The sequence below is a fragment of the Grampus griseus genome (assembly GCF_964374135.1).
Source record: "Grampus griseus genome assembly, chromosome: 7".
Classification (NCBI taxonomy): Eukaryota; Metazoa; Chordata; class Mammalia; order Artiodactyla; family Delphinidae; genus Grampus; species Grampus griseus.
Genome location: NC_139001.1, coordinates 3,487,341 through 3,504,754, shown reverse-complemented (window position 1 = coordinate 3,504,754; position 17,414 = coordinate 3,487,341). Strand labels below are relative to the sequence as shown.

Here is a 17,414-nt window from a genome sequence, read left to right as displayed (position 1 = left end):
AGAAGAGAAAGTTTTAAACTCCCGTCATTTGATCTCTGAGACCCATGCAGGCTGGACTCACCCAAGCTATGTCTGCCTATGCTAGAACAACGGTGTCAAAGTCTACAACATTAAAGTGTCCTATAGTCCAAAGAAGGATGGTTGGATCTCATTGAGTTTTTCCCTAGAACAAGTCTTTGGACATGAGAGCTATGTATGTTTCCCTCCAGAAAGAGTTTTCCCCTTGGGGCCCAGCCCTGGGGGAGCCTGGGGTCCTTGATCCAAGAGAAGTGTCTGGCTACACATTCATTGATTTTCTCCTCCTCATACTGAGAACCCAACCAGAGCCTAAGAGACCATGGGGAGTGAGAATTATCACCAACCTTTCCTGGTTCACTTTTGCCTAGAATAACAATGTAAATAAGCTTCATTTTATTTATTTTTTATTTTTTTATAAGTTTCAGTTTAGGGCTTCCCTGGTGGCACAGTGGTTAAGAACCTGCCTGCCAACTCAGGGGACACTGGTTCGAGCCCTGCTCCAGGAAGATCCCATATGCCGTGGAGCAACTAAGCCAGTGCGCCACAACTACTGAAGCCCGCGTGCCTAGAGCCAGTGCTCCAAAACAACAGAAGCCACCGCAATGAGAAGCCCGCGCACCGCAACAAAGAGTAGCCCCCGCTCGCCGTAACTAGAGAAAGCCCGCGCGCAGCAACGAAGACCCAACGCAGCCAAAAGTAAATAAATAAATTTATAAAAAATAATAATAAGTTTCATTTTAAAAGAGAGACTTGAAAGGCTGCCTGATTCAGATCCCCATCTGGTGAAACTTCCTGGTGAAATAGTCAACGGTTACTGGGCTTCAGTGAGCTTCCAAACATGAGAGGAAACTGATGCAAGCGTGGTGCCTGGAGAAACCCTGTCCGAGGAATCCCACGCTCACAGAAACCACAGGAGCCAACCTACATTCTGGAACAACAGCCATGGGGTGGAAGGCACCCAAGGAAACACAGCCTACTTTTGCAATAAAGACGTGTGTGTGTGCACATGTAATATTCATGGGAAAAACCAGGAAAGCTATGCATTGGATCATTAATGGTGGCCATAAATGGCCATCAGTGTTTGATTATGGGAATCATATTTTCCTTACATTCTTCTGTATGTCCTGAATTCTTCACAATGAATATCTATTATGTTATTACTAGAAAAAGTGTTTGAAACCAAAAACATGTTGAATTGGAAAATCTTGCCTTTTTTCAGTTGAGATTTGTATAGTGTCTAAAAGCAGCAGTTTTTTTTAGTTCTGTGATTCTAAAATTATCATTATTTATTTCTTTAAACTTCTTTTTTAAATTGGGGTACAATAGCTTTACAATGTTGTGTTAGGTTCTACCGTACAGCGAAGTGGAGTTCCCTGTGCTATGTAGTAGGTTCTCATTGTTATCTATTTTACACATATTAGTTAGTGTATATATGTCAATCCCAATCTCCCAGTTCATCCCACCCCACTTTCCCCCCCTTGGTGTCCGTACGCTTATCCTCTATGTCTGTGTCTCTATTTCAAAGCAGCATTTTTAAAGGCATCAATTTGACATTTTCCAAACCAGCAAGTTATCAGTATTTAAGTTCTTTCTTAAGCAAAATCGTGGGAGCTGAGAGGAGGGGAAAGGGTTTAGGCTGCAGTTGTGAATATGTGTAAATATGTTCCTCGTTAGTTTAATGGTTTCAAAACAAGAAGGTTTAATTGCCTTAGGATCAGACATTGTTGACATGATATAAAGTGCTTCCAAACCTCTGAAACAGATACAATTGGCAGGAATGAATAAAACTTTCCTGTGTCTACATTTTGAGTGTGGATTGGCTCAAAAATTACCAAAGAAACTTTTTTTGTACTTTTAACTTTATTTTAAATGTAGCTGTAGTTGCATTTTAAATGTAGTTTCAGGTCTTGACCAATAGACTTTTATTTCATAAGACTTTTATAGCTCACAATAAAAAAATACCAAATGCCCTTGGAGACCCGTCATAACCCAAACATGGTAGCTGACTTAGCTACATTCTCATGCAGCAGTAAACACACAGCCTTGAAGACGGCTACGTCTCTTCAAAGTAGAGAAAATATTTGTAGCCATTGAATGTACCTCAACTTGTGGGGTTAAGTTAGTTCTTTAAATTATTATCAACATAAAGTCATATATTTTCCCCATCACATCGTCTTATGGCAGCCAACGCTGTATATTCATGGTGGAACACAGCCAAGCAAATACTGGATTTCATCAAAGCTAAGACATCTTAATTTTATAATGTACTATTGTTTTATAATCCACTAAGTAAGAGAAAATGCTGCCAATAAGCCATGACATGTCATCAATGTCAAGTCACATTTCAATTTCAGAGGCACTACAATGGGGAAAATTATACATCTTAGAATCAACAAAGTAAGTAAAACATTGCTGAACTCATTTCCTTCAGAGCTGTGTAACTGACCCAGGAATGCCTGATCAGACAAAATATAGTCATTTCTACAGATTGCTAATTTCTAGGGTGAGTAGAAAAGAATGTTACACGTTGTGTTAGTTATTTTTATTCTCTTCTGCATTGAAACATTTCTTCACACATGGGTGGGCCAATAATTTAGGATTCATTCTTTTCTGAGTTAAATTTTTTTTTTTTTTTGCTGTTTAGAAACTTCAGAGTCTTAGCTTTACTAATCATATGCGTGTAAAATATTCATCCAAGTCTTCTTTGGCCAAAAATGAGAAGGAGAAAGAGAGAGATGGTAACAAAAACCTAAAACCAACATTAGCAACAACACAGCATCCTCAAAACTAGCAGCCACAAAACATACTGCAAAAATGCCTAGCACAGTCAATACTTTTTTAAGACTGTGATAAGCACTGAAAGATTTGTTTAATTGCTGCTAACTGCCATTTTCAGGCAGCAAATGTATCTCAGAAAAGTGGGTGTGCTGCCCTTACGTGCTGAGGAAAGCAAAGAGTGGGGTGGGATTTTTCTTTTTGCAGGGCTTGTTTTGTTGAGGAAAATACAAGTATTAACCATTTAAAATGGAAGCATGTAGTATTGCAAAGTCTGGAATCCTGAATGGTTAGTAATGGTGCTATTGGTTTGCTGTAGTAATCAACCTTCATCTCAAGCTGAGGCCTTACTGCCACACCTCACACTCCATGTGACACAGGGCCAGGCCTCAGATGGGGGACAAAAAATCCCCCCGCTAGGCTATCCTCCCATTACATGCCTGTGTCAAATTTCTGGTAAAGAAGTACCTATTAAATATGAATTTCAAAAGGGGCAAATATTAACATATGAAAACTCAAATATTAGTACTGCTCCATCTTCTCCCCCTTGGATGCCATGGACCAAAGACCTTTTATCTCACAGGATTTTTGCCCACAAATTCCTGCATAGATTCAAACACTGGTCACCATGTTTCCTAAACCCCAAGTGGTAAACTATGACAAAATTCAGTTCCTAAAGATAGAATCAAAACCCAGTAAATCTTTTATTCATAGAGGTAAAAAAGCAAAGAAGAGTGTCTAGGGAATTCCCTGGTGGTCCAGTGGTTAGGACTCGGTGCTTTCACTGCTGTGGGCCCAGGTTCGATCCCTGGCTGGGGAACTAAGATCCCGCAAGCCGCATGCCAAGGTCAAAAAACAAAAATAGTATCTAGCATTTAAAACTAAGAAAGGAACACATCTCTGTAAGCACAAACTGTGTTTGTGCTTACAGAGATGAACTGTAATGAACTGGTGCTGGAATTCAACTGCATTCACGTCCACATATAAAGCTAGTTTTAAAACTTATTTTTGCCTGAATTGTCTAGAAAATACATCTTTGGAGAAATAATGCATATTGTGGCCATTGATATTTAGATGTGAAATATACCTGAAACTACTGAGCAAAAATATAGTTAGTATATTTTTAAAGTTTCTTATAAACAATGATTTGTTGTTACTCCTTTTCTATCTGCAAAAATAGGAATATATTAAAATGTTTCACCCCCTGGAAAAAATTTCTAAGATGCCTTGATTATATGCGGGAGGGGTTGGTAGGGAGGAGGGAAAACAAGCTTCCATCTCCTAATCCTGTTTACCCATTTTCAATTTATACATTTTAAAGTAAATATCCAACTAATTTCATTGAAGAAGAGCATTCAAAATGGTGTGTGTGTGTGTGTGTACACCTACATATGTTCATTTAGCAGATGTTTATTAAGCGACTTCTCCAGGCAAAGTGCTGGGTTTTTTTTTTTTTCAAAGCGCTGTTTTGTTACTTGCAGGCTAGAGATGAATTATGCAGAAACTTGTTCTTAAGAAGAGCAAGTAAGGGACTACCCTGGTAGCCCAGTGGTTAAGAATCCACCTTCCACGGGCTTGATCCCTGGTCGGGGAACTAAGATCCCACGTGCCGCCGTAATTACTGAGCCCACACGCCTCAACTAGCGAGAAGCCCGCATGCCACAACTAAGACCCGATGCGGCCAAAAATAAAAATAAAGAAAATAAAGAAAAATTAAAAAAAAAAAGAAGAAGAGCAAGTAATTTATATTTTCAGGCTGACTTGAATCACTAGGGGGGAAATACACACACGTGTGTGCGCACACACTCGTGAAAGGAAGGGTGAAAGAACATTCAGGTCCTGGGTTTGAGGGCTCTGTACTGATCAGAAGGAAGGAGAAAGGTTTTGGACTCATCTGTATGTAACTACCACCCATCGCCTTGAAGGACACAAAAGCCCCGGTCTCAAAATCTCTTTTCTGTCTGTCACATGAAGAGAGGAGACCTAAGTGTTGAAGGTCTAGATTGAAAACACCTTCCTATGTCTGAATCTGTGACTCAGTCTTAAAAAACAAGACAGCCCAGCCAGATTCTTGCTTAAAGATTGTGTTGTTTATATTAACTCAACACTGTTTATATATTCTTATTCCCTGTGGACCATACATAAGAGAACCAAAAACATCCCCAAATCTCACGTGTAATTTATTCCTAATCATTTTCTCTCAGTGAAGCACTGAATTTTCTAGAAGTTGTACTTTTCCCACACTCTGTGAGGGGTGAAGTTACCAGCAAGTGGCAAATAATATGCACAGATTTCAGGGACTTTGAAGTCAGAATGTCATCTGTCCTGACCCATATCTTTGGTGAAATTCTAGTAGGTCCATTGTGGCTTCTCTGAGCTCAAGCATCGTGTTGGAAGATGACTCAGGAAGGTAGCTGGGGTGTACTAGGGCCTGCAGGGAACCCTCAGTGCAGGGGACAAAGGCTTATCCATTGTCCCTTGATTATGAGCAGAAATCAAAGGAGTTGAGAAAACTCTAATTTAAAAAGATACATGCACCCATGTTCATAGTAGCACTATTTACAATAGCCAAGACATGGAAGCGACCTAAGCGTCCATCAACAGATGAATACATAAGGAAGACATGGTACATATACATAATGGAATGCTACTCGGCCATAAAAAAGAGTGAAATAATGCCATGTGCAGCAACATGGATGGACCTGGAGATTATCGTACTAAATGAAGTAAGTCAGAGAAATACAAACACCCTATGATATCACTTATATGTGGAATCTAAAATATGACACAAATGAACTTATTTACAAAACAGAAACAGACTCACTGACAGACATAGAAAACAAACCTACGGGTACCAAAGGGGAAAACGGACAGGGGAGGGATAAATTAGGAGTTTGGGATTAGCAGATACAAACTACTATATACAAAATAGATAAACAGCAAAGTCCTTCTGTATAGCACAGGGAACTATATTCAATATTCTGTAATAACCCGTAATGGAAAAGAAAATGAAAAAGAATATATATATATATACGTATAACTGAGTCACTTTGCTGTACACCAGAAACTAACACAACATTGTAAATTGACTATACTTCAATTAAAAAATAAGAAATCAAAGGGGTTGAGACTTGTTTTCTTCTCCATCCCAAACCACCATGCCACATCCATACTGGCATTTTTTTAGTTTGATTTAAAAATCATAGCATTAAAAGTTTTTATAAAATCTTTTTATACAACTCTTAAGTTAAAACTTAATTACCCAATCTACCATGAATTCTTGAATTGTTCCCATAAATTTATGTCAAGAGGAGAGAATTTCTTGGTTTTCTGTCAATCTTTCCATCGGAAAGGCAAAAGGAGTCTGAAAAACACGTGGCTGTCTCGAACACAGACCAATTCCTAAACTTGTTTCTAAAAGTAAACTATTTTAAAACATTTTGCAGCTCTATCAGTAGTTGGTTTTTTGACCCTTATCACACATCTGTGTATGTAATAGTTTCATAATTCCTGCATTGACTCATCATCTTCTTTCTAGTAACTCCTGATACCACATGTCAGTATGGGTTGTGGATGAATTAAAAGATAGATAGGTAGATAGATAAATGTAGATGTACAGATATAGATCAACCATGTATACATGGACACAGGGAAAGTCCATCAATGGAATAAAATACTATTCCAGCCACTATGGAGAACAGTATGGAGGTTCCTTAAAAAACTAAAAATAGAACTACCAGATGACCCAGCAATCCCACTACTGGGCATATACCCTGAGAAAACCATAATTGAAAAAGAGTCATGTACCACAATGTTCATTGCAACACTATTCACAATAGCCAGGACATGGAAGCAACCTAAGTGTCCATCAACAGATGAATGGATAAAGAAGAGGTGGCACATATATACAATGGAATACTACTCAGCCATAAGAAGAAACGAAATTGAATTATTTGTAGTGAGGTGGATGGACCTAGAGTCTGTCATACAGAGTGAAGTAAGTCAGAAAGAGAAAAACACATATCGTATGCTAACACATATATATGGAATCTAAAAAAAAAAAATTGTTCTGATGAGCCTAGGGGCTGGACAGGAATCAAGATGCAGGTGTAGGAAATGGACTTGAGGACACAGGGAGGGGGAAGGGTAAGCTGGAACAAAGTGAGAGAGTGGCCTTGACACATACACACTACCAAATGTAAAATAGATAGCTAATTGGAAGAAGCAGCATAGCACAGGGAGATCAGCTCGGTGCTTTGTGACCAGCTAGAGGGGTGGGATAAGGAGGGTGGGAGGGAGACGCAAGAGGGAGGGGATATGGGGATATATGTATATTTATAGCTGATTCACTTTGTTATACAGCAGCAACTAACACAACAATGTAAAGCAATTATACTCCAATAAAGATGTTAAAGAAAAATACTATTCTGGTAATAGAGAAGATTCCCTCTAGAAACAACTAAAAGAATTGAGAGCACTGTATTTCCAAGTGGTCCCAAAGAGATGGGTGTGTGGAGTCAGAAACCACCCAATTTCATTTAAACACTGATGAGATACGATGCAAACTCTACAAAAAGGATGAGGTGGAGAAACAAGGGTCACTTTAAAACTTAAACTGGAAAGAGTAAAATAGGGAATCCTTGCCAACAGCTCAAAACATAATGTGTTGCTGCTTCTGACAATGCAGGGCATATCGAGAAAGCACAGCTGCTTTTAAATCTAGCACTGTAGGAAAGCAGCTGGGCACTCGATATACGGCTTTCGTCATAATCCGTTGCAGAAATTAACAACATAAAGAGATATGCCTTCCTCCTCCTGACTGTGGCCAATATATCAAAAACTAATGAACTGTCCCTATAACTCGTGGAAACCCTTTGCTTTGGGGTCTGTAAACAATAAGATATCTAAATACCCTTGACTGTGGAATTAGTACCAATATCTTTTGCAGAATACTCTTAAGCAAAGCATATCGGCTATTTCAATAACCAGTTTCCCACAGAACAATCATAGCTCATGTTCCCCTGAAGAAGAGGTTACGGGTCCCCAGCGTTCCACTGCCCAGGACAAAAGCAAGTCACAACTGTCACTTCCAGAAACACATCTAACTCATCATGGATTTCACATAAAATGTGCACATGCTTGGGGTCAGACACATAGAGAATGGCAGGCTAGACTAAGCCAGGGCGTGTGCTTAGGAAATTGGGACCAGAACATTGATCCCATGGGTCACTTCCAAACCCATTTATTTCATGGATTCCAGTCTGAATTGTCTTGTATTCTTCTAAGCAGTTTTTTATTAGATTAAATCACCAAGTGGATGAAATCTTATGCTTCGCTGCATCACACGCCGCAAATCAACTCGAGTCCCAAGATGAGGCACCAGGGAAATGACTAAGGGACACATGAGTTCCTGGCTACGGCTCCCAAAGCAGCCCTCATTCAACTTTTTCTAAGATCCTGGGGACAGGCAACTTGGAATGTGCGGAATAAGCCCAGGAGGGGCCACACAGAGCCACTTTGAAACTTTCTCCATACAAGTCTCTCCTGGTCTGAGAATTAGAACCCCAGCAGATTAAACTGTTCAGAAGAATGCTTTCTTAGTGCTGCAGTGGACCTGATAGTTTCACAGCTCACCTGTTTTACTCCCAGCCAGCCGTTCTGCGGTCACCACTAGATTGATGGTTGAACTAGAAGCTGACCTCGCCGTTTGCGGAGATGGAGGCTGAATTTTCTCTATAAAAGAAAAAGATACACCACTAATAGGTAACTCAGAAAATGAAAGGCTTAGGAACCCTATGGGACTGAGGCAGGCTTGCCGTTCTGGGTCATGTCTTATGTAAGGAGGGGCCACTGAAACGTAGAGACCCAAGAAGTCTCCACACACACTGCGTATGTCTGTTGTCTGCACGTTTGATTCATCTCAACGAGCAAACGGAGGAAATTTCTGAACCTGGAAGAGATCCTCCCATTTTTCCACATAACATCTTCTGCTTCCTTCCAAGGAAGCAGAGCCCTGGGGTTGAAGGGTCTTTGGACTCAAACCTTCATGGGTTGTATGGTAACTGATGGGAATTGCCTTTCCTCAGTCATAGTTCCTTGATATGAATAACTCTGGCCCAAGAGAAAAGAATGGGAGCCTCCCCTCCACGTCCCAGGAACAGCAGGGGGTCGAGAAGAGTCAGGGGTGGGGGTGAGGGTCCAGGAGAACTTGGGGACGGGGCTGGGAAATCATGCAGGCCAGGACTCAGGGCAGCAAAGGAGCCACAGGGCCAACACAGCAGAGGGCAGAGCCTGAACACGATGAGACCAGGGGAGGGAAACGCTGGTGCCCTTTCGACTGTGCCTGTGGACATCCCGTGGCCCCTGGGATGAGACTCCCTAAGGAGCCATGACTCAGTGGTGTTTTCCGTTCACTGACCATGGAAACATGCTTCCGACACGGGACATGGTGGGCAGCCGAGACCCAGCCAGGTTCCATGGCCGTATTTCTTTCTCCCTGGGAAGGGGCCGCACTCGGGCCACACGGATCTGATTTCCTGCATCAAGTAGCCCAGGACCCTCAAGGCAGGACAACAGTTCACAACGAACCCATTTTCCATTTCGTTAAGTTATCAATTGGGTGCAACCAAAACACACAGGATTTCGCTTTAACCTTGTTGCTGTTTCAGAAAAGGTCAGTGAATAAGCACTGTTCCCTTTATGGCACCGTTGGATATGCCACGCAGAGATAGGTACCAACCTTCCTTAAACCGACAGTGCACTTACTTGTACTGAAACTGCCTTGGTAGATGGCTCTGACCTGAGACCTTAGGTAACAGATCACCGTGACATGGTACGTCTGCCCAGGGAGCAGGCCCCCGATGACGTGGTCTGTGACCGTGAGGTTCTGCTTCAGAACCGGGGACTGATCGTGGGCCGAGGTGATGGTGAGGTTGTATAAATAAGGGCTGGGGGGCTCGGGCCTCTCCCAGTGGAGTTTGACGCTGTTCTCTGTGATTTCAGACACGTGGACCTCTCGGGGTGCCTTAACTGCAAGATGGAGTGCTGAGAGCAGGAGACAGAAAATAAAACCCTAAATGACTGTAACACACAGGCCGGAGATGAACTCTAAAAGAGCTATACCAGTACACGGTCGATCTGAAATTTAGGTGAGGCAGACAACTAGCTTCTCTTTCAAGCTCCAGAGAAATACTGATCTTGTAACCCACCAGCATATGTGAAACGTGAAATTCACAGTAATCAAAAATCTCATTGTTCATCGGCCAGGTACACGATTACTCTTTTTTTTCCTGTTGAAAATCTCTCTTATTAAGGAAATACTTTGAAACTGTGTGGTTCGGGGTGCTTAATCTGAAGCGTTCAAGACAGAACGAGGCCCCTAATTTAAAATATATTAAATATACATCATGGAACTTTAGGGTATGACATGAAATTCTTTCAAGGAATCCCTGCTTCTCTCTCTTCATAAAATGAAGACAATCTCCATTTTCTCAGGAGCACATACATCCTGCCTTCACTTTTCCATACAGTTTGTGACTCTATAGGAACTTCTAGCATCTTCTTTGTGGGAAAAATAAAATAACACAGTCTGAGTCCCATTAAGCCCACCAACCCCCAACCCCCATATCTAATCCAGCCTGGAATGCATTCTTCCCAGGGGCAGTACCAGCACGTAGTTCGGTCTGTGGGGACAAAACAATCGTCTGGGCTCTAACTTTTCAATTTGCTAAACGCAACGCCCCAATGTTGCCACAGCACGAGGCTTGGGCCTCTTCTCTATGGGTACATGCTTCCCAGCGGGGACAAGGCTTCTGCAATTACAAAGCTCCAACCAGACCTTCGGGAGTCATACTCTAAGGGAGGCGGGTCTGGCTCCAGAACTATAGCACAGAAGCATAAGCTTCACCACTTAAGAGCTGACAGCAGGCTTTCTCTCTCTCTCTCTCTCTCTCTCTCTCTCTCACTCCCTCGACGGGGTCTAAAACCCTACGTCTACTTAGAACTCATCCCTTTAACTGAAGACAGTTGCATTTCCAGGAGAGGTGGGTGGTGGCCGCCCACTGACACCCCTGAGAGAATGAGCCGCTCCCATGCTTGTCCCGATGGGGGTTTGGGGCTGGGGTGGGGAGTGGGAAAACGGGCAGCAGAGGCGGCGGAGGGGTGGGTATTTCACCTGCTCTTTGCTTGGAACTCACCAGCCTCACGGCGGGCGGGGGGTGGGGGGGGGAAGAGAAAGATTACTTTCTAATATAGATAAAGAGGGATGTTTTGGTAATTCCATGCTCAAACCAGCACCTTTCAAAATACATCATCTAGATGTCAGATTGCAGATCAAGGACCGTGTCTGGATTGCTTTGTAAACAGCCTTCAAGGGACAAGCCCTGGACACAGTAAATGAGACATCCCAGGTAGGTGGCTTTCTTACCCATGGGCTTAGCAGTGGCTGGCCTGGTGGCGGCCAGTTTGGCTGCCTGGGGCCTGGGGGCCTCGGGCTTTGCGGCCATGGGTTTGGCAGCAGCAGGGGGTCTGGCAGGGGCCGGCTTTGCTGCTGCGGGCCTCGCGGCCGGTGCGGGTCTGACTGTGGCTGTCTTCGAAACCTCCGGCTTGGTGGCCTCAGGCTTGGTGGCCACAGGCTTGGCAACTTCGGGCTTGGTGGCCTCGGGCTTGGTGGCCACAAGCTTGGTGGTCACAGGCTTGGCGACCTCGGGCTTGGTGGCCACTGGCTTGGCCAAGGGCTTGGCGGCCTCGGGCTTGGCGGCCTCAGGTTTGGTGGCCGTGGACTTGACAGTCTCAGGCTTGGTGGCCATGGGTCTCCCAGCCATGGATCTCTCGGCCACAGGTCTCGTGGAAGCTGGCTTTGAGGTTGGCAGGTTTACCACTGTTATTGGTTTGGTGGTGGTGGTCACTGGCTTTGCTGTGGTCACTGGTTTAGATGTAGGACTTGAAGTAACATTATTCGGAACATTTCTGTTAAAACATATTAAATATTATTTCAACTCATACATATTTTCTCCTGCTATCTAAAATAGACACAGACATAACTCCATGCGCTATACAAAATTTGCTATCTCACCAAAATGCATGCAGTGGCTTTTACATATTACATATAGCATTGCATATACTAAGTTCCTTCCTTTTAGGATCTGTGTCACAGAAAGACATTGAACAGCATATAAAAAATAGAATTATTAAAAATGAAGCCTCTATTGTACTATAAATACACCTGAAATCTTAGTTTCAATTTATAAAAGCTGGAAGAGAGCAAAGAAACAGAAATAAATATTGTCATAATAATAATACTTTTTGTTCATAATAAATAGTAAAGATAGAATATTTAAATAATGCTCTAATTATAAAAATTGACCAACTGAAACGCATACACCAAAAACTAAGATCAGTTAATAGCTACGTGCGTTATAAGAAAGTAGCCGCTCAACCAGATGCTGTGTTAAGTGAAGCTATATCTACGGAATAGACAGACATAGAGAACAGACTTGTGGTTGCCCCAGCTGGGGGGGGGGGGTGGCTGGGGGAGGGATGGAGTGGGAGGCTGGGGGTTATCAGATGTAAGCTATCATATACAGGATGGATACATAACAAGGTCCTGCTGTATAGCACAGAGAACCATATTCAATAACCTGTGATAAACCATCATGGAAAAGAATATTAAAAAATGTATATATGTATAAGTGAATCACTTTACTGTACAGCAGAAATTAACACAACATTGTAAATTAACTATACTTCCATTAAAAAGTTTAAATTAAAAAAATAAGCAAGATGCTGTGTTGAGCTGGAAAATGATCAAATCGGCATACGCTTTCATTCCTAGGGCGTGTTGTATATTTTTGTTTGTGTTAATTTTTGTGTATGTGGTTGTTTTTCTCACAATTTCTTGATTTACTGTGAATCCCTAAAGAGAACAGCAATATAACCATCAGACATGCTAGCGCAGACCCAATTTTGTTCGTTACTTGCCCTGAGATGAACATTCATTATTTTATAGAAATGTCATGCTATATGGCATAGGCAGCATACTTTCAAGTTGCTGTCATAAAACTTCAGATACTAGGTTGCTTTGTTCATTCTGTTTTCCTAAAGATAAAGTTGAGCCAACCTGATGGAATGTTCCAGGGAAATTATACAGATAATGCAAGGCTAGAAAAACAGAACCTGTGACCCTAGATCAAGCAGAACGAGCGTCGCAGCACCAGAGAAGGGTCGCCGCTGCCTTGGGAATGACTTTCAACTACGAGGCTGAAATGGGAAGCGTGCCCTCTGAGGACAAAGGCGAGAGCTGAAGGAGTTAAGGGGTGTAGGGAGAGGCATGGGCGGCCGGAAGAGGCCACCCTGGGCTCGGCCAAGCGTCAGGCAGGCAGGCCCTTTACAGGCATAATTCGAATCTGCATCTCATCTGAATGCAACAGGCAAAACCTCCCCTTCTCCCAAAGCATGATCCTCTGTGGCCTTCTCTTGAGGGACACAGTTGCTGGTCAGTGCCTGACCTCACTTCCGGCCACCACGTCCCCCTTGCCCAGCCCTCTGTCACACAGCCACAGTGCCCTCCTGTCTACTCCTGGAGTTGGCACCGACGATGGCACTGGACATAAGGCCACGGAGCATATGCCGAGCAGCCAGCATCACCATGGGCACTGCAGCCCCACCCACCTCCCATCCATCTCATCGGTCTTCCTAGGAGACCATGCATGCCCCCTCCCTTGGCTAACACCATCACCTGTGTCATTACAGCATTAATCATTTTGAGAGACAGCGAGTCCATTTCTTGCTTAATGTATCCAATCTTTCTGTATGAAATCATTGCACACCAGTTATAGTAGACTGTTGGGACATATGGTCCCAGTGGCCCACTTTCTCTGTACCCACACCCTTTGCAATGTGATGTGGCAGGTTCCCCCAACAAGCCCAGCTCCCCACTCTTGAATCTAGCGAGGCCAGCTTTGGTCACGCTTTGGCCAATAGGATAGGGCACAGGTAACAGTGTACCAGCTCTAGCCTAGACCTCAGGAGGCCTTGCTTACCTCCACCTTCTCTCACGGAACCCTCCCAGTCTCCTTGTGCACAAACCCACGCTTGCCACATGAGACCACCCTAGACCACCAGTCCACAGCTGACCAGCAGCTGACCACAAGCATGAAAATGAGCTCTGTAGAGGCCAGAAGAACTGCCCAGCTGAGCCCAAGCAAAACCCACCAGCCCACAGAATCTCAAACTACATAAACAGTTGTTATTGTAAGCCACTAAGTTTCAGGTAATTTGTTACACAGTAAAAGCTAATGGATACAACAGACTCTTCCCCTGAAATGCTCCACGTGACATTTGGGAAGTCATGTTTTCTGGATCTCAACATCCTCACCCCATAAAGTTAGGCGTTGGCTGAAGGACCTCTGCATTCCCTCTAGCGCTCTAATTTCTAAGACAGTTATTATAATCACTTACATTTGTTTGTAACCAAACTGCACAAGATTCTTTGCCGGTTGGTCCCCTTGGAACCAATCACACTGTTTCCTGATATCTGGGGACAGGTAAAAAGCATCTTTACCTAGAGAAAAAGAGAGAAGGAAATATTTAAGGGCATGTGAACCACATGCAAATTAAAATCAATCTGCTAAGGCGTTAAATGGATCACGTATAGGTAGTTCGTGAATATTTGTTGAATTAATTCATTCTTCCAGACAATCTAAGTCCAGTGATTCGAAACATGAAGCATAATGGTGCTTGATCCATAAAACGTCTCAAGCCAGTATCTCCTATTTGGCAATATTTGGGTGATTAAGTTAAAGGTAACACTTCCTCAATGTGAGGGAAGACAGGAATAGAAGAAAAATCAAGTGCAGAATGTACCAAGTTCCAAGCTCTTGGACATTACATTATAATAGAATTACTTTGAACATTTTCTCAGTGCTGTTTAACAAAACTTCTGTTTTAATTGTCCGAAGACGGTAATAGTGGCTCCTGGGTGAACTTGCTGGCCTACCCTCGCTTCACATTTTTCCCCTAAAACTTTAGGGAGACAGGTCATACTTTATAAATCTCCCTCATTTGTTAGATGCTTTTCTGCGCCTGACTCCATCAAGGCAGTGATGAATGACACACCTCCTCCAGGATGTGCAGTCTACTGGGACCACATACCCATAAATGAATGACCAACGGGCCATGTGATAGATGCGGTAAGGACAACATCCTGATTAACAATGCCCGAGCCTTGGGAGTGGGGACCATCACAGTGAGCAGGGGGTCTGGAGATAATTTTTGAAGATGAATGCGGGTTTGTTGCTGAAGAAAGTGGAGATCATTTAGCGGAGGGAGAGCCATATCGGGTAAAGGCTCAGAGGTATCCAAGTGTATGGTTGGGGGCTAAGCCCAGATCAATGCTGCTCCTTCTAGAAGCTTCCCTGATCCCCATCAGGGCACACTCAGTGTGACATAACAGCGTATCATGTCATGCCTAATGAATGTGCACTTGACCCCTTCACCCACCTAGACTATAAACTCCCAGGGACACAGTCCATGGCTGGGAGGGGTCTAGTCAAGTCTGGTTGAATAAACGAGTGAACAAGGGCAGGATTCCCGTCTGTGTCAACTGCCAACCCCAGCTCCTAACAGTGTGTCTGGGATGTGGTAGGTGCCAGTATATACTTGTTGAATGAATGGACGGGTCAACATGGGCACACTAGCTATCATTCCCATGCCTGAGGCCCCACCCCTGGGGGCCAAGTGTGCGCAGGACTTACTGCTGATGAAGGATGGCAACAGCCTCCCGAAGCGCATCAGAGGCTCTTGGTTGAGCTCAGCAGACTTGTCCATGAGTTTGAAGAAGACGTCGTTTGGTTCACTGGCGAAGCTGTACAGCTCCTTGACGTTCACCTTCCTACCAATGCCCAGGATCACGAAGAAGTAACCCTTGCATTTGGCCTGCAGGATGGCTCTCTGGGCCTCCTGCAGCTGCTGGTTCTGCACCTCGCCCGTCAGCATCAGGACCACGAGCTTCAGGTCCCGTGGGTTGGGTGCACTTTCAAAGATGTTCTCAATGGTATAGTCGATGGCGCTGCCCAAAGCCCTGGTCCCCTGGAGCTGTGCCATCCTGCTGCCGAGGAAGGCCAGGAGCTTCTCCTTGGAGCCGTAGTCAGTCAGGGAGAATTCCACCTTCACGGGCGGCACGCTGGCGTTGCCCACAGACTCATAGGGTGCATGCTGCATGACCGCCACTCTGGCGAAGTGCTGGGAGGCCTTGGGGTCCGGGCTCATGTCCAGCTGTTGGACCAGGTACTGTATGTACTTCCTCATCTCATTGAACTGGAACGGAGTGGTGGACTCGGAGCTATCTAAGATGAAAGCCATGTCGATATCCACGTCGCTGCCCGCTGCTCTCCGGTCCCTGAAGGAAGGCCTCCAGTTGCCAAATCCACAGGATGGGTCGATGTTGCAGATGTCTAGAAAGAAGCATGGCAGCCCGTTTATTCTGTGACTCTCCTGGCGAGATACTGCACATCAGTCTGCAGGGAGCCTGGGGTCATTAGAATTGTCACATAATGTAGAAACCTATGTATACCTTGCTGACAATATCATGGCCAGATTTCAGTTTTCATCACCTAGCACTTACTAGAGGAAACAAATCAGGCCGAAATCCTTGTTAACATACTGTGGCATTGGCATAATGAAAGAAAAGGAAAGAAAAGAAAACTACCTGGCTTCCTTGCCACTCCTTGAAGAAATGTGTTCCAGAAACACATTACCAGATAATAAAACAAAACCAGATAATAAAATTCTGGACTCCAAGGTCAAAATATAAGCAGAGCCCACTTCCTCCTTTGTTACCTATGGAACTAATCATTCTCTTCACAGAGAGAGGCTCTGTTTGGGGGCAGTCGGCTTTAAGGATGGAAACTACTCACGCAGCATAGACACTGGTAAATACAAGACTATGTGAATCTTCATTTAACTTAAGCTCTTTGTACAGATGATGATTATTCACTCAAATGTCCCTCTGTAGATAGTGTGTTTTGCAATTGCAGCCGGACAGATTTTTTTTCTCTTAGAGAAGCATCTTACCCAAGCAAACGTGACAAGTCAGGACTTTCTCCAAGAAGTCCGTGAGGTCTCCACTAGCTGGTAGGACAAGGGCATGACCCACTGCTGTGTTATTGATCTGGTTTAAACAAAAGGAAATCCTTAGTAGGAGTACACAGGGTAAGTTACCATTTGAAAATGCAGCCGAAGAATACACATCAATTAAATAAACACAATTATTTAATAAACACATCAATTAAATAATTATTTAATAATTATTAAATAATTAAATTAAATAATTATTTAATAAACACATCAGTTAAATAAACCCCCCAATAGATCAATATCTTCTCTTTCTTGGGAAGCGGGGTTAGGAAGGAAGGCACTGATTATGATAGGAAAACAGGTTTTCTCCCAATGAGATGAACCGGAGTTCAAATCCCACTCCTGCTGGACGTGAAGCACAATTATTTAACTTCTCTGGAATTCAGTTTCCTTAGCTGCAAAGTGGAGATAATGGTAAATTCCCACGAAGTTATTTGGAAGATTAAATTGGATAATGTATGTAAAGTACCTGGTATAGCCTCTACCAA

General features: G+C 43.5%; 1 protein-coding gene across 2 annotated transcripts in view; it reads right to left on the bottom strand.

Annotated features, from left to right (window-relative positions):
- Positions 1–17,414, bottom strand: part of COL6A3 (collagen type VI alpha 3 chain) — an 80,904-nt gene that overhangs the window by 4,020 nt on the left and 59,470 nt on the right. For both annotated transcript variants that reach the window (XM_082659023.1, XM_082659024.1), the window contains 6 exons: positions 16,864–16,960; positions 15,546–16,244; positions 14,251–14,353; positions 11,219–11,760; positions 9,559–9,837; positions 8,428–8,526 (listed from right to left, as the gene is read on the bottom strand). In XM_082659023.1, coding sequence (XP_082515149.1) covers positions 8,428–8,526; positions 9,559–9,837; positions 11,219–11,760; positions 14,251–14,353; positions 15,546–16,244; positions 16,864–16,960 — 1,819 coding nt within the window. The remainder of the gene's footprint in view (positions 1–8,427; positions 8,527–9,558; positions 9,838–11,218; positions 11,761–14,250; positions 14,354–15,545; positions 16,245–16,863; positions 16,961–17,414) is intronic.